Source organism: Tupaia chinensis, unplaced genomic scaffold (genome assembly GCF_000334495.1).
Source record: "Tupaia chinensis unplaced genomic scaffold, TupChi_1.0 Scaffold144255_1, whole genome shotgun sequence".
In the NCBI taxonomy this organism is placed as follows: Eukaryota; Metazoa; Chordata; class Mammalia; order Scandentia; family Tupaiidae; genus Tupaia; species Tupaia belangeri.
Window position 1 is genome coordinate 2,525,826 of NW_006204113.1, and position 17,322 is coordinate 2,543,147.

Sequence of the window (17,322 nt, forward strand, 5' to 3'; positions counted from 1 at the left end):
TCCAGTGAGCGCACGTGCTATATTAAAAGAGTTAAAAGGAGGCTGTTGGTTTGTGTGCTGTTTTCTTTCAGCTGAGGCTGGCAGCCCCTTGGAGGTAAGGACACACTTCCTGGTGTGTGTGGCATGGCGGCGTTTCTTCACTAGACTGTGGTGAGGCTGAAGAGCAGCGGCTGTGTGTTTCAGGCTAGCCAGGCTGTGCCGTGTGTCTGGGAAGGTTCTGTCCCGCTCTGCCCAGTCATGGTCTCCTGAGACCCCCAGAGATCCTCCTGAAGTACGTTTCCAGATCGGGTTTCGTGCTGTTATGGACTTAGGGTTGTCAGGACCGAGCTGCTGTGCTGATCGGATGGGATCCCTGTCCCTTCCTCCCGCCATGTGGTCTGTGCAGGTAGAGGTCTAGCCTTTCTAGCAGACTTTGTCCTTTTCATTCGAAAACAGCTCTGGTCTAATGGAATGCATGTCCTTTTTTCTTTCTTCATGCCTCGCTCAGCTGATAACAGAACAAAAAAGAAAGTGGCCCACCGTGAAAGAAAACAAGACTTTTCTGCCTTTAAGCAGACAGACAGCGAGATGAAGGTGAAAATATCCCCACAACTTCTCCTGGCCATGCACCGTTTCCTAGCAACAGGCAAGTGCAGCTTGTCACAGCTTGAAATCTCCAGCAGCCCTGGAGCTGGCTTCTCACCCACCACTGGCGGGGTGGGCTGGGGGTGGAGACCGGGAAATGGGGTGATAAGTAATGCCACTTTCGTGTTTTGTTTTTGTTTTTCTTTTTCCTTTTCTTTTTAAATTCTCTCCTCTCCTGTGTTCAGTGTCGGCATGAACCCTCTGAGACATTTACCAGGGGTGGACCAGTAACTTAAAATTGGTCTGAAAGGTAAGGACGAATGTCAGTGCCACACTGCATGTGTCCATAGGCCAGCTCATCCCCGCCCCGCTGCACCCCTGGGAGAGCAGCTGGCGGGGCAGGCTACAGGGCAGGCCAAGGCCCCAGCTCCTTTGGCTGGACAGTTGAGTCATTTTCCCTTCAGCTGGCCTTGGAAGGACAGCTGTACCGCAGTGGTAACACAGGTGCTGTGATTTGCAAAGAAGAAACGTAGGTGTTCAGAATGACATCTTTGTCTTTTCCGATTTTCATGAAATCAGACATTCTAAGACCTTTAACGTGGATTTCTTGATGGCCCCTTCAAATCAGATTAACTTGGGCCTGTTCCAGGAGGCAAATGTTCACATTAATAAAACCACCCACCCAGCTGGCACTGACTGCTCCAGGGAGGTCAGGGTTGAATGGACTTAAGGGAGTGACTAACCCTTCTCACCTCCCCACATGGCTGTCTAGGTGAAGGGTGAGCTCTGTTGGCCAGGGAAAGTGAGAGAAAGTCTACAAGTCCCAGCGGCCTGTGCCCAAGATGGGTAGCCAGTGTCTATAGCTGCATTCAGTGAACTGAAAGTATTTTGAAAAGAAGGCCGATAGCAAACACTTGACTGTTTTCAGATACATGAGAATGCTAACAATATAATATCCGTATCATGGGGATCTATCCATAATTAAATGTCAAGTGGGAAAAACAGCTTATAAAACTGTGTGTACATTAAGATCATAGTTGTGTCTTGTGTGTATACACACATAACCACCACCCCTCCACCCCCCCCACCCCCGCCCCACAGCAAGGCCCTGGAGAGAAACGCCCACCAGATTCAGGACGGTTATCTGAGCAACTAGTTGACACATCGTTTTTGTTTTCTTCTTTATCTTCTCCTGTATTTTCTAAAACTTCTGCAATGTATTATTTTATTTTTACCAAAAGTCACAGGAGCCAGTATATAGCTTTAGAGCTTTCATAGATGACTATTTAAAAATTTTTTAAAATCCTTTGATCCGATGATTCCTTTTCGGATTCTGATACTATTGTTCTTCACCATTTTAGAACCATAAATTAAAACTAGACGTCCTCCTACTCTGCCTCTGAAATGCTGTATCACGAAGCCCAGGTCCCGAGTAGCACCCTGGTCAGTCGTTTGGGTTTTGGTTATTTGAAGTACAACGGCTCTCTTGGTAAACGCCGATCGACATGACCTTTTTTCGAAACGAGCAAGTCGGAGTGCATGTTGATGTGTGCACGTGCCTGGCTTTCCTTCCAAGTCTCTCCCTCCCATGTCAGTTTCTCAGGGCGGTCGAGGGGGAGAGCGAGGTGTGAGCACCTGTGTCTGTGCACCCGGTACTAACCCGCCTAGACGCTTCCTGATCCGATTCGCTGCTTCCTTGGGCTGTGGTTGGACAGTCAGACGGTTGTGGCTTGTTGAGAGGCATCCTGGCACTCCAGGAGCCTGCTTCTGGTTGACTTCCACTTCGACCAGTCAACTTTCATGACAACTGAAATCCATGACAGGTTCGAAAGGAACAAATATGAGAATTGAGCATTTTCTAATTTCTCTCAGGTAATCTGCCCCCAGTGGACCGCCATGCCGAAGCCTCATTCATCCATACCGTATCACTGTGACTCCAAGTCTTCTCACGATCGAAGTACTTTCATTCTAGTGTAACTTTTCCATCCATCTGAAGTGTAATATCAAGTTTGTTTATATCTATAGAAGTAGAAGCATTTAGCCCATCCCAGATGTCAGAGAAGATTCTTCTAAGGCTGCTAAAGCACCCCAATGTCATCCAGGAGCTGAAGTATGATGAGAAGAACAAGAAAGCCCCAGAATACTACCTCTACCAGCGAAACAAACCTGTAGACTACTTCGTTCTCATTCTGCAGGTCAGAATTACTCGATAGTTGTTCTCTCTCAGTGAGTACACACCTCCGGTTCGGAGGAGGCCTGGTGGAGGTGAATGGGTGTCAGTTCACACACTGAGCCCCTGGATAAAGGGTCACGCTGTACCGGGGAGAACTTCATCTCCCTGTTCTCATCCCTGTGAAATAATGCAAATAGAAAGCAATGGCATTAGCTACTTTAATTTCCAGTGCTGACAGGCACGTAGGGACTGCTGAGATACTGAGTCAAATGAAGAACGGGGGATTCGACTGTTTGTGTTTTTGAAGGGTTTGGGGAAGGACCAGTATACGTCCAGATCTCAGTGGGCATTTAAAATGTAAATGTCAGGAGTTCCTTGGGTTCTCTTTTTGTCATCTTTTCTTTTTTCTATTCCTTTTTGGTACTTGGTATTATACAACTTCAAAAGATATCTTAGTATCGCTTCCAGGAACACCATCAAAATAATTAACCTATTCATATATTGTTGATGCTGTTACTAACCAGACGATTGCGTGGAGGAACTAGTATAATCATGACAGCTTCTCATGACGATGGTGGTGAAGTCGTTCTCACAGTTCCGAGGTCCACCGTCTGGGGTGGCAGGGTCAGTGTATTCTGACCTGTCTCTGTGGGGTCTCGGCGCTTGAGTTGTCAGGAGGCCTAGTTAAATCACTTTCACTTGGTGGACCACTGTCATTGGTGCAGAGGCCCATGGGTGCTCTAATGTGTAAAATGCTGATTTTATCGACTTCTTGTGCCTCTTGCTTGAAGAATTGCTTTTTGTAGAAATCTGAGTATTAGAATATTAGCCCCTTAAGCGTCCTCGTATTTCTTGTTACTTACTGGGTATGAATTGGAGGTGTCATGGTGAGAATATCATTAGTACTTGATGGGCCCTGTAATTTACATGAGTTCTGCAGGGTCTCAGGTATCTAAATGAATTAAGGCTTTCCTGGATCAGCTGGTGGCATGGTGGTTAAGGTAGCTGGATTCCACATGGCCAGCCACACAGTTCAAAGCCTGGACCCAGTAGCTTCTAGTAGCTTGAAAAAGATGCCAGGAGAGAGAGAGAGAGAATGCGCATATGCACACATGCGTGAGTGCATGCCCAAAATCCTGAAAGGAGGGAGAAATGGAGGAGGAGGGTTTGCAGCATGACCATACTCATTCTCCCTCTTGCTCTCTCTTTCTGTCTCTGGCAAGTGCGTGGCCCTCTTGCAAAATTTTCAAAAAAGTATTCTATGTGAAAATAACTCTCATCAGATGTATAGATGTCAGAAACTCTGGAAAATGCCGTGTTCATGTATGACCCCTTGCTGGGGATGTCGTATGGTGTCCGGAAGCAGGAATTAGTTAGAAATATACACAATGCTATGATTAATTACATGCCACGTGCTTACAGTTTTGCTAGAAACTTCTGTTAGCAGGTTTATTAAGTCAGTGCCCAGTTCTTCTACGAACCGTAGGCTATTCAGTTGTTTTTATTTGTTCTCTGGAGATAGCAAGCTTGAAACCGTGAGGGTGCCACGGGGCATTTATTTTATTTACTGCATGAGGAAACAAAGCACTCATGTTTCTCATTAAAGCTAGAGGTAAATATTCTTTCCACCTAGAGAAGCTTCGAATTGAAATAAAGACTGCTGTTTAGAAGAACTCGAGGATTTCAGAAGTAGCATCAGGAACTCTGGTTTTCAGTTGTCTGTAAGGTCAGAGTTAATAAAGGTGCAATACTGTACTGCTCTGTTTGTATACAAGAAAGCCATGGGTCAAAAATTACATCTCATAGAAAAGAGACTTCATAATTCTTTTTTTTTTTTTTTTGGAGAGGTTTTTGCCATAGGGTATGTGCGCTCGCCAGAAAGACAGAGAGAGACAGAGATAGAAAGCGAGAAATCACCCCATGGGGGGATGGCCATGCCGCAATCCTTTCTCCTCCATTCTCCTCTCGGGATTTTGGGCACGCACACACATGCGCCTGGCATGAGTTTAAGCCACCGGGTCCGGGACTCAAACCGCGATCGACTACATGGGAGTCCAGCAACATAGCCATTATGCTAACTGCTGGTCCCAGGACTTCATAATTCATATCCATTTATAAGTAAATCTTTAAATGAGATAGTTTTAAAGTCTGTGTATGTGCTTGAGAGATTTGTTTGTTTTTATGCCAGAGCACTCATGCCTGTGAATGAGAACAGAGAGTGAGAAAATCCCCTTCCCCCCTCCAGCAGTGCCTGGTCATGCCACAGTCTTTTCCCTCTAATCTTCCATACCATCAGAATCTTGGGTACTTATGAAGCCAACTGGTCCAGGGCTTGAACCCGTGTCAGCCACGGGGGATGCAGCTTCCTCTGCCCTGTGTCTAACTGCTGCATTATGGGGTAGCCCTGGCGATTTTTGTTTTGTTTTGTTTTGTTTTTTTTAAAGTTGTCAGAAGGCATGTGTGTTTGCCAGAGCAGGAAAAGGAGGTAAAGAGGGAGAGAAACAGAGAGAGAATGAGAGGAGCATCCCCTAATGGGGCATGGTCATATTGCAGTCTCTTCTCCTCTATTCCTCCAGCTTGTTGAGGTCTGGGGGCATGCGTGCACATGCATGTGACCTGTTTTTCAAGCTTCTGGATCCAGGAGTCCACCATGTTGAATCTGGCTCTCTTAACCACTAGGCTATGGGGCCAGCCCCTTGTTTGTTTGTTTTTTGTTTTTTTTTTTTTTTGGAGAGATTTTCACTGTAGGGCGCGTGCGCTCGCCAGAGAGACAGAGAGAGACATTAGAGACAGAAAGCGAGAAATCACCCCCCGGGGGGATGGTCACGCCACAATCCCCTCTCCTCCATTCTCCTCTCGGGATCTTGGGCACGCACGCACACGCGCCCGGCGTGAGTTTTAAGCCACCGGGTCTGGGACACGAACCGCGGTCGACTACGTGGGAGTCCAGCGACATAGCCATTACGCTCACTGCTGGTTCCCCCTTGTTTGTTTTTTTGATGGTCTCACCATGTCAGGACCTTCCTGCCCCAGCCTCCCAATAAGCTAGGCTTATAGGCAGCCCACTGTGCCTGGCCTGTTTTAGGTTGGGAACTGGACCATATTGGTCCCAAAACTCTGAGCAGCAGTTTCTTAGCAGTTTATGTGACCACAGCTGAGCCATATATATATATATATATATATAGGGGAATGGCCATGTCACAATCCCTTCTCCTCCATTCTCCTCTCGGATCTTGGACACACATGCACATGCGCCTGGTGTGAGTTTAAGCCACCGGGTCCGGGACTCAAACTGCGGTCGACTACATGGGAGTCCAATGACATAGTCATTACTCTAACTGCTGGTCCCAGCCTAAAATAGTTTTGATAAGGCGTTATGTATACGTACTTATAGTTGAATACCTGTTCATATTAAATTTTTGTGTAAATGTGAAAAATTTTTTGAACTGTTGACCAAATGATGTCATGACGATTTTATAGTGGGTGCTTGATTAAAAGGACTTATTTGGTTAAGAGGACTTATAGGCACCAGCAGGTGGTGTGGTGGTTAAGGCATTGGACTCCCACACGGTCAACTGTGGGTCGAGTCCCAGACATGGCAGCTTGAAAATCATGCCAGGTACCTGTGTGTGCGTATCCGAAATCTCAAGAGGAGAATGGAGGAAAAGAGATTGCGGCATGACCATCTTCCTTCGGGGGAGAGGGGTGGTGATTTCTCACATTTCCTCTCTATCATCTCTCTCCAGCGAGCACATGTGCCCTATGGCAAAAACCTTTAAAAAAAAGAATTATGGAGGTATTTAAGTGATAGAGTTTGGCCAAAATCCTGTTCTTGTAGGCTAGCCAATTTCCCGAGGTTCCCAGGGAATAATAGAATGGAGTACCACAGTGTTCTCAGTCAACCCAGCACAGCTGTTATCATTTACAAAGTATTTGCCCCCCTAAAGTGTCACTAGTCCAGCCCTGGAGATCCGTGCCCAGGTACTGAGCTTGCTCCACCGCAGTTCGAGAGCAGATGAGGGAAGCAGCAGTGCCTTCCCTCCTGGGCTCTGTGCCCGTGATGCCTTCTGAAATGCTGGAGAACACTCAAGTAATTGGTGTTGGGAATATAATTATAAATAGAAACACAGCATTTTGTAGTTTTAAGACCTAGATGAAATAATGTCTAGTTTATTTAAAGCAAATGATTTAAGTCCAACCAAGAGATTACATTTTGGCCGTTCACGGTAGCACGGTCATGGTGAGGCTCCACATCGCGGAATCGACATGGGAAGGTCCTGTGTTCACGTCCTGAGTCCTCCTTGTAAACTCTGGCTGTGAGTGTGCGTGCCTGTGATCCTGGCTGGCTGGGGCAGGCGATGGTGTAAGGGCCCTGTTGGGGTACCTCCCACTCGCTCAGGAAAGAAATGGATGAAGTTAAAAAGAATTTCTATAAGCTGCCTATACATACTTCTTGCTACATATGCAAAAAAGGCTGAAACTTTAAGTTTGATCTGAAAAAGTAGATTTTTTAAATGTATTGAGGGACCAGTAATGGCAATGATAAAGCAAAATAAATCATGAAAAAAAATATTGGCTTTATGTAATTTTTTGTTGTTGTTGTTTTGAAGAGAGTTTTTTTGCTACAGGGTGCAAAAAAGATGAGACAGAGAGTGAGAAGTCAGCCCCCAGGGAAGATGGCCACACCAGAATCCCTTCTGCTCCATCCTCCTCTGGGGATTTGAGGTACACACGCACATGCACCTGGTGTGAGTTTTAAGCTGCTGGGTCGGGGACTCAAACTGCATTCGACTACATGGGAGTCCAGTGACATAGCCATTATGCCATCTGCTGGTCCCAGTGTGTTAAGTAATTTAAACAAAAAATATATATAAAAGTAGAAATGGATAGGAACCTAATTTTGGTAGAAATGTTTTTTCCACCATAATAGAGCAAGGATACCAAAAGAAAGTCATAGTTTCAAATTGCATAACTAGTAAAATGAAAGGAACAGATTTATTTAAAAATTACACGTGGGACCAGCAGTTAGCGTAATGGCTATGTCTCTGGACTCCCATGTAGTTGACCGCAGTTCGCGTCCCAGACCCGGTGGCTTAAAACTCACGCCAGGCACGTGTGCGTGCATGCCCAAGATCCCGAGAGGAGAATGGAGGAAAAGGGATTGCGGCATGACCATCCCCCCTGGGGGGTGATTTCTTGCTTTCTGTCTCTCTGTCTCTGTCTGTCTGGCGAGTGCACACGCCCTATAGCAAAAACCTCTCCAAAAAAATAATAATAATAATAATATAAATAAATAAATAAAAATTACATGTAAAAGCCAGAGAAATACACTTCTTAAAAGACTGTGTGACTCATAAGATTTGATGATTTATTCAGTCACTGTGGTCTAGTAAATATAAAAAGATAGAAATTTCGTAAAACTACCTGTGTAGATCAGAGTGGAATACAATTAGAAATAAAAAATATATAATTGAGAAATACTCGGTGATATTAAAAGCGTGATGAATTCTGTTCCAGGGGAGTGTGGGACACAGAACACAGGGTTGCGTTCTGTTTTATGTACCTGCATCTGTGTATGAGGTGTGTCTGGATGGTCACTCCTGAGGCGGTAACTCTTCTAAGGAAGTCTCGAGGCTTACTTCTCTCTATGCAGTTGGAGTTTCTTACTATGTGGATGTAGTACCTACCTAAATAAAAACTAAAAATAGAATTTATGGCAAAATAAAAAGGCTAAATCAGGTGCCAGCTCCATAGTACAGTGGCTAAGTGCAATGCATCAGAAGCCAGATACCATGTGGCCAACTGTGGTTCAAGTCCCAGCCCCGGCATTTGGGAAACAGTCCAGGCATATATGCATGTGTGCCCCACATCCTAATAGGATGGAGAAAGGGACGACAAAAGGTGCTGGCATGACTACCCCCCACTTGGGGTTGCTGTCTCTGGTGAGTCCCCATGCCCTCCAGCCAAAAGACAGAAACAAACAAAACAAATGGACAATTCCTAAATAGCAACTGAATTGGGGAGAAAATGTAGAGTATCATAAGATATATGCCATGAAAGACTGTTATTAAATAATGTAAATACCACCTATACAGCCTATTAAATTTTTAATAAATTTTATTCCTGTAAGTACTTAAATAAAAAACAGAGAATTTGTTATCTAGAAAAAGAATGAAAGCAATAAACTATGAAAGGTCAAATTAAATAATTGTCTTAAAAACACATTTTTTAAAAAGCCTTATAATTCATATATGAAATCAAGATTTGATTTTTTGAGACTGACAAAAATTAATATTCTATTGGCATAATTAATATGGTAAAAGAGACCAAAAAAAAGTGTACCTCCTAAGAAAGCAGCTAGGATTAAAGAATTTGCTAGAAAAAAAATCTCCAACTTTAAAGAACTCATCATTTCTATATTATGCAAATGTCACTAGATAGTATTGACGGCCACATGAGTTCTTTTAGGCTAATATGGGCTGAAAATGCAAATCTAATCATAATAATATAGGCTAGACTCATCTGTCAACACTAATTTAGCATTTCCAAGTGAAAAGGGAGCTCATTGTGACTGTGGCTAAATTACATTCATTTTAGGAATGCAGTGCTTGTTTAATATAAGGACAACAAAACTGAAATCATCTACATTAATTAAGAATTTTTTTAAAATTTTATGCTTGTATCACTTAATATCAGAAAGGCAATTGACCAAGTTAAGCATTCATTCTTTTTTGTTTGTTTGAGAGGTTTTTGCTATAGGGCGCATGCGCTCACCGGAGAGTCAGAGAGAAACAGAGAGAAAGAAAGCGAGAAATCACCCCCCACAGGGGATGGCCAACACACCATCCCTTCGACACAGGGGATGGCCACACCACAATCCCTTCTCCTCCCCTCTCCTCTTGGGATCTTGGGCACGCACGCACATGCGCCCGGCGTGAGTTTTAGCCACTGGGTCCGGGATATGAACCGCAGTTGACTTCATGGGAGTCCAGTGACACAGTTATTACGCTAACTGTTTCGAAGCACTCATTCTTGATTTTAGGAAGAAACAAAAACTATAAATAGTGGACGTAAAAGACAAAGTATTAAAAACCAATCATATCCTTAAACTGACAGTCTCGAGACCAGCAGATGGTGTCACGGTTATGCTGCTGAACTCCCACAGAGCTGACTATGGTTTGAGCCCTGGACCTGGCAGCTGAACTCACGCCAGGCGCGTGTGCATGCATACCCAAAATCCCGACAGGAGAATGGAGGAGAAGGGATTGTGGCATGGCCACCCCCACCCCCCCGAGGGGGGAAGTTCTAACTTTCTGTCTCTCTTTGTCTCTCCAGCGAGCACACATGCCCTTTTAGCAAAAATCTCTCTTTAAGAAAAAACACCTGATAGTCTCATATCTAAAGAAGGCATTGTTTTGCAAAGCTATTTATAACATATATTTATAGCAGATTATAGCACTGATTATAAAATAGTAGAAATAATTCATATGTCTAATAGCTAAATCATATTGATATATGATAATATAAGGAATCATTATATAGTAATGAAAGAAATGGAAAGCATTTACAAAAGCATGACAAAAAGATAGTGCATGAGCAGTAATTATAAATATTATAGATGATTTTCCTAATTAAAAAAACAAACGAAGAGCAGTGGATCCCTTTCATTTACACAGTTGGTGTTTCACAGTGAAGCGTTTGTTGGGCCGCTGGGGGAGTAGAATGTTTTAAGTGAGCAAATCAAAAACAGTATGACTGCCCTTCCACAGCACATGGTCAGATTATGATTTCAGAAAATATAAAGAATAACTCGTGGGCCCACAGGTGGCGTGGTGGTTGAGGCACTGCACTGCCATGTGGCCGACTCCGATTCGAGTCCTGGACCTGGTGGCTATCTCTCTGGGGAGCACACATGCCCTACATAGCAAATTAAAATACTAATAATGAATAAATTAAATAATTCTTTTAAAATTTAGTAAATATATAAGGAAATCTATTAAAATGCAAGGAAACAATAGGAGTAGCTATTTTCGTTACCTATTATATAATTAACAGAAAGGTATACTTTTTTTTTTTCTGGAGTTCATTTTTCTTGTTGATTTCATGCCTGAGATTAACTTCCTTTGTCTCTCCCTTTTTCTCTCACTCTCTGTTTTTTTTTAAGGTTTTTGCCAATAGGGTGCGTGTACTCCCAGGAGAGAGACAGAGAGGAAAAATCAACTTTGAGAGATGGCTACGCCACAGTCCCTTCTCCTCTATTCTTCTCAGGATTTTGGGAATACACGCACACATACCTGGAGTGATTTTTTCAGGCCTCCAGGTGTGGGACTCAAAACTGGTCGATTGTGTTAGAGTCTAGCACCTAAACCACCATGGTACTGCTGGCCCCTCTCTCTTTTTCTCTTTCTCTATTTTTTCTCTCGCTCCCTGTCTGTCCCATTTACCCATTTATACTCTTTTTTTTTTCCGAGAGGTTTTCGTGATAGGGCACGTGCGCTTGCTAGAAAGACAGAGAGATAGAAAGCGAGAAATCACCCCCCAGGGGGGATGGCCACGCCACAATCCCTTCTCCTCCATTCTCCTCTCGGGATCTTGGTCATGCACGCACACGCGCCCAGCGTGAGTTTAAGTCGCTGGGTCCGGGACTCAAACCGCAGTCGACTACGTGGGAGTCCAGCGACATAGCCATTATGCTAACTGCTGGTCCCTACCCATTTATACTCTTTTGTGGAGGTGGCTGATGGCATCTTAGAATTCACAGCCCTTGGCAATACTTAACATGGTTTCACCTGCTGTCAGAAGTTAAGCCTTCAATACCAAACCATGGATTTTTGAATTAGAGTCTATGTGCTTCAATGTAATGATGAGTTAAGTACAGCTTAGACACCCATTTTTATAGAAGAAGATTACATGGACACTCCGTGTTCACCCAGTTTTATTAAATTGTGCCACTTAAATATCTGTAAATAAAAAACTAAGTGTAGGGACCAGCAGATGGCATAATGGTTATATTGTTGGACTCCCGCATAGTCAACTATGGTTCAAGTCCCAGACCCAGTGGCTTAAACCTCACATTGGGCACGTGTGCGTGCATGCCCAAAATCCTGAGAGGAGAATGGAGGAGAAGGGATTGCAGCGTAGCTATTCCCCCCAGGGGATGCTATTTTGCTTTCTGTCTCTCGGCGAGTGCACACGCCCTATAGCAAAAATCTCTCTAAATTAGAAGAAGAAAACAAACAAAAAAAACTAGCTGTAAGCTCCTTTTGCTCTGCACTCTCATAAATCTAAAGCAAAATAAATTTGCAAGTTAATATTTAGTTCTAAATGTGTAAGTGATATTGTTTGGCTGATCCGAGAGCACCTCTTGTCCATGCTGGCCAGGATGCTGGAGCGCAGGCTCCCGTGTGTGTCTGGGAGGACTGAGCCCTCCAGCCCTGTGCCCAGCTAACCTGGATGTTCACACAGCGCACCGTGCTGTTATGTGGGCTCTGCTGGGCGTGCCTGAGCTATTCCACGTGAGGGTCCCACTCTCGTCCTTTCTCTTTAGCTCAATGCTTCTCACACTTGAATGAGCATAGGAATCACCGGGGGTTTGTGACCACACACATTTGATTCAGTAGGTCTGGGGTGGAGTCTGAGATGCTCCCAGTTGAATAAGTAGCAAGGCTTAGCCAGGATGATTCAGGTGGTACCTCCGCACCGGTGCGATCGTGCAGGCCGAAGCCAGTGCTGGCGCTGACATCCTCTGGCAGCACTTGGTTAGAAGATGGTCAACGAGATGGTCCAAGTGTATGTACGTTAATTTTTAACCATCCAAAACCACTTTTTAAATTTTAACGCTTATGGGGACCAGCAGTTAATGTAATGGCTATGTCGTTGGACTTCCGTGCAATCAACCACGGTTCGAGTCCTGGACCCAGTGGCTTAAACTCATACTGGGTGCATATGCGTGCTTGCCCAGGATCCCGAGAGGAGAATGAAGGAGAAGGGATTGCGGCGTGGCCATCCCCCCTGGGGGGGTGATTTCTCACTTTCTGTCTCTCTGTCTCTCTCTGTCTGTCTGGCAAGCAAAAACCTCTCAAAAAAAAAAAAAAATTAACGTTTATGAAACAAACTTGCTAAGTCCCAGGACTGCATCTGCAGACTCCAGGTTGGAAAACACTGCTGGAGAATGAGTGCGTGCCAGAGACCCCAGGCTGTGAGCAGATGCTGGGAACACTACCTGCTGTCTGCCCCTCGAGGTGCCAAGGCCCACTGAATACTTGGTGATGATGAGTTAAAAAGCAAAAGCAAAACAAAAAAGGCAACTGGAGAGTGAGCAGGAGGCCAAGGGGCTGCTCAGCACAAGGCGTCCGGGGACGTCTTCACCCTCCAGAAGTCGCTGGTCCAGCTGGCACCACGATGGTTCTGCCGCCCGACTGGGACCGTGCAGGATCCTACTCTGAGACCAGGAAGGGCCTTTGTGGGTATTAGCAACTTTGAGACAAGGTTGTCTAATGTCTGCGCCCTCAGGAAGGTAACACTCTGCGATAGAAATTGTGCTTAGGGAGCCTGCTTTGCTTGGACCACGGAGCCATTCTTCCTCGTTGCCCTTTAGAAACACAAAGCCCTTGTTCTCTTTGGGGATGCTTGGAGTTCAGTGTGCCCTTACTGTATTTTATTTTGGGGGGCTGTCGAGAAGAGAATTTATGAATGTTTCAAAAGCAAAATCCTTCATCATAAGAGAAGATGTTACCTGAGAAGGCAGCGAGTTGTGGTGAGCCAGGTGAGCCATTTTCCTGGGGATGGCCCTCTGTGTGCTGGAAGGGCTGTTTGAAAATGATCATGTTTGGGGACCAGCAGTTAGCGTAATGGCTATGTCACTGGACTCCATGTAGTCAACAGCGGTTCGAGTCCCGGACCTGGTGGCTTAAACTCACACCAGGTGCGTGTGCGTGCGTGCCCAAGATCCCGAGAGGAGAATGGAGGAGAGGGGATTGCGGCATGGCCATCCCCCCTGGGGGGTGATTTCTCGCTTTCTGTCTCTCTGTCTCTGTCTTTCTGGCAAGCACACGCCCTATAACAAAACCCTCTCCAAAAAAAAGGGAAATGATCATGTTTGGAGCCACCGACACGTGAACAAATGAAATACGTGTTTTCTGGATGTTTCTAAAGCCTGCCTGCCAGAAAGCTTAACTTCTATAGCAAGAGCGATGGGACCAGACAGTGTTGAAGTCCCAGAACTGGAGAATCATAGGCGGCTAGAACGAAAGGACTTCAGGGATCCTCTAATCCACTGCAAACTTCAAGTGAAGTAAAATTCTCCAGGGAAGTGGTTCCTAAGTAGATACTTTAACAAGATTTTCACCAGTTTGAGGCAAACTGAGAAAAATAAAGACAGTTGCTGTGAGCTCTTCCCAAATCTATGTGTGTTTCGTCTGAAGACTCGTCTGTAAGTCTGAATTTATACATTTTCTAAATGTGGTGGATTAAAGTGTTCACTCTTTTGTGAAATGGTGTTAACAGTAGATGCTGTATTTTTAAGAATATCTTTATTTGGCTCAGCCACAGTAGCTGGGTGAGACTGCTGCTTGGCGGGCTGAGGCCATATGGGAGGCGCGGGTTCAATCCCTGGCCGACCGTCTAAATCACTGGGTGTGAGGGCACGTGCCCGCAGTCCCAGCTACCTGAAGCAGGAGGACAGCAGCACAGTGAGACCTGTAAGAGGAGAAAGTATATAGATAGATATTTTGCTGTAGGGCACACGAGCGCTTGCCAGAGACACAGAGACAGGAAGCGAGAAATCAGCCCCGGTGGGGGACGGCCACAGCGCAGTCCATTCTCCTCTTCCCCCAGGATCTGGAGGGTGCACATGCACCTAGCATGAGTTTCAAGCCATTGGGTCCAGGACTCGAACCACGGTCGGTTCAGTGACGTAACTGCTATCCCATGTGCCGGCCCTGGAAAAAAATAAAATAAAATAAAAATGCGGTAACCCAGGGCCAGCAGACGGCATAGGTGGAAGTCGGTGGGGAGGCCTGTCGCTCTGGCTCCGCGCAGAGGTTCAGGCTGGGGTTGGGTCTGCGGAATCTCGAGATGACAGACTGCACAGCAGGCATTGCATTCAGCTCGCGGGGCGGTCCTGGTGGGAGCTGAGAAGCCCTGCGCGGTCAAGGCGCCCTTGTGCTGCCCTCTCAGGGTTGTGTCCCCTACCGCCTCTTCCCTCCCCTTCCCTCTCCGGTGGAACCCTAATGCCCTGACGTCACCATGCCTCCCCTGGCCTCACCCGGCCTGCTGTGACGTCACTCTTCCTGCCCTGACGTCACTCTGCCCCGGACGTCACTCTGCCCGGGACGTCACCCTGGGACATCCTGTCACTGGCCCCCATCCCTTCCATCCCCACCGGCTCTTGGCCTTGCTACTCGGTTGCTGCCTCTTCCTACGTCCTGGCCCCGCCTCTGCTTGAAGGGAGGTGATCCCCACCGCCCCCCTTCACCCCGCCGTCCTCTCTGACCTCTCTGACGTGGGAGCGCTCCGCTCCCCTCCGAGGCTACCAAGCACCTGCGTAACTCTGCCCGCCTCCCCGGCTCCCTGCCTGCCCGCCGCCTCCCTGCCTCCCGTGGCTTTCGTATTTCCGCGCCAGTTTCTGAGCAGGAGACTTGCTCCAGGTTTGGGGGAGGCGCACCACCGGGGTCCCTCCCTCTGTTTCTTCCTTGGTCTGTTTCCCCCCTGCTCCACCCCACGGGCTGCCCTTGGTCGTTTTTTTCTTTCCACTTGCTTTTCCGGCCTGACCTTTCTCCTAACCCTTCTTTCTTCCATTTCAGCCTCTTCAAGAGGCCGGTTCTAGAATGGCAGGGCCCTTCCCGCCTACCCCTGCCCCTGCACTGCTGCCGCTGCTCCCTGCTGTCCCCTCTCCAGCCTGGAGTCCCCTCAGGTCACTCAGAGGCGATTCCTGCCCCTCCTCCCCGTTCCGCTCCCTGCAGGTGTCACCGCTGATCCCCACAGCCTCCCCAGCTGTCTCTCCACCCCTCAGCCGCTCAGCCTGCCTGAACTCCTCTTCCTGAAACCCTGCTCCTCACTCACGGTTCAGAGGGTTCAGAGCGTCTCTCCTGAGCTGCCTGCCACCTCCTCTCCTGCTGGTCCTTGTGCAGACCAGGGCAGGGCCACCACCTGGCCGCTGCCAGTCTTCACTCCTTCCTCTTCTTGGTTCAACCAAATTCCGCTCATCCTTTGTTTTCCCTTCCTGTATGAAAGTATCTTACCACAGCAACAGAAAGTCCCGTTTTCCTGTCCACCCTGTATCTCGCTGTCTTTTTCCCTATGTTGCTCTCGTCTCTGGCCCTGTGTCCCTGCTCTCCACCTGCTGGGCCGTAAGCTCCTGGAGGGCCCTGCCTGCAAGCGGGGCTTCCTCTCGTCTTTCTCGGGGTCAGTTTGATATTATGAATAGAGTTCTGTTTCTTTCTCACAGCAAGAGTATTGCGAGGGGACTGGCAAGACCAATATTCCTCCTGGGTGAAGGGAGACAGTGGGTCGTCTTCTAGAGAAGTGGCTAAGGTCTTCTGTAGTTAGACTTTAGTGGTAATAATAGGGTCTTGGAGTTGCTTAGAATAAGGGAATTTGCATCAGTGGGCGGCACAGCATACCATAATGGTTAAGAGCTTGTTCTTCGATGGGCCAGCCAGTGGCATGGAGGTTAAGGTGCTGGATCCCACGTGGCCAGCTATCCTGTTCAAGTCTCAGACCCGGCAGCTCAAAAAACACAAGAATCCCAAGAGGAGCATGGAGGGGCAGGGATTGTGTCAAGGCCATCCTCCAAGGGGTGATCTCTCACCATCTCTCACCGGTGAGTGCACGCACCCTATAGTAAACTTAAAAATAATCTTTGGTTTCTGTCTTTGAGCCCCTCTGTCCTGACTTGTGCTTCGTAGAGCTGTGAGCGCTGAATGAATCAGTAAACACTCAGGTGTTGGCGTAGTTTCTCTTCAGTGAGTGGCAGCGTTCTCTTTATCGTTGTAATGAATGCACGGTATCACTACCTTCTAACTGGACAGGTGATCGTGGCTCACGTGGCTCACATAGACGAGAGCCTTTCTGACCCTTGACTGGAAATCTAGAAGTGGAACTCGCTTTGAGTGAGTGGCAACAACCCAGAAAACACATCTCAAGTACCCTCCGTGAGGGATTGTAGTGGATTTGTAGGGTCGTGGAGGTGAGTGGGGCGCGGTCTGTCCCAGATCACCTGATACACGTGAAGGAGCCGTGGACAAGGTAGACAAAGGGAAGCCAAGGAAAGCCTTAGAGGAGGAGAGTGGAACTTTGTCCTGCTGGAGGGAGAGCTTCTCGGCAGTGAGGAGAGGATGCCACGGTGCTGACATGCCTCAGGGAGCCTGACCACAGGGCATGGGCCTGCAGGCTGACTGCTCAGGGGGTCAGGATGGAGGTGAGTGCAGGTCCTGCCCCCAGGAGCCAGCTCTTTGCGTGGCCACAATCCATGTGGACCTTCCCTGATTCTGCCTGAAGCCTGGCCCCTGCAGGACAGCATGGGTGACCCCCGCTGAGCATCTTCTCAGTGTCTGCCTTCCTGATGGGGACAGCATCAGCTTTAT

At 47.0% G+C, this 17,322-nt stretch overlaps 1 protein-coding gene across 1 annotated transcript in view; it reads left to right on the forward strand.

Annotated features, from left to right (window-relative positions):
* Positions 1-17,322, forward strand: part of CNNM2 (cyclin and CBS domain divalent metal cation transport mediator 2) — a 180,779-nt gene that overhangs the window by 151,641 nt on the left and 11,816 nt on the right. The window contains exons 4-5 of the mRNA XM_006166435.2: positions 488-625; positions 2,590-2,759. Of these exons, the coding sequence (XP_006166497.1) occupies positions 488-625; positions 2,590-2,759 (308 nt within the window). The remainder of the gene's footprint in view (positions 1-487; positions 626-2,589; positions 2,760-17,322) is intronic.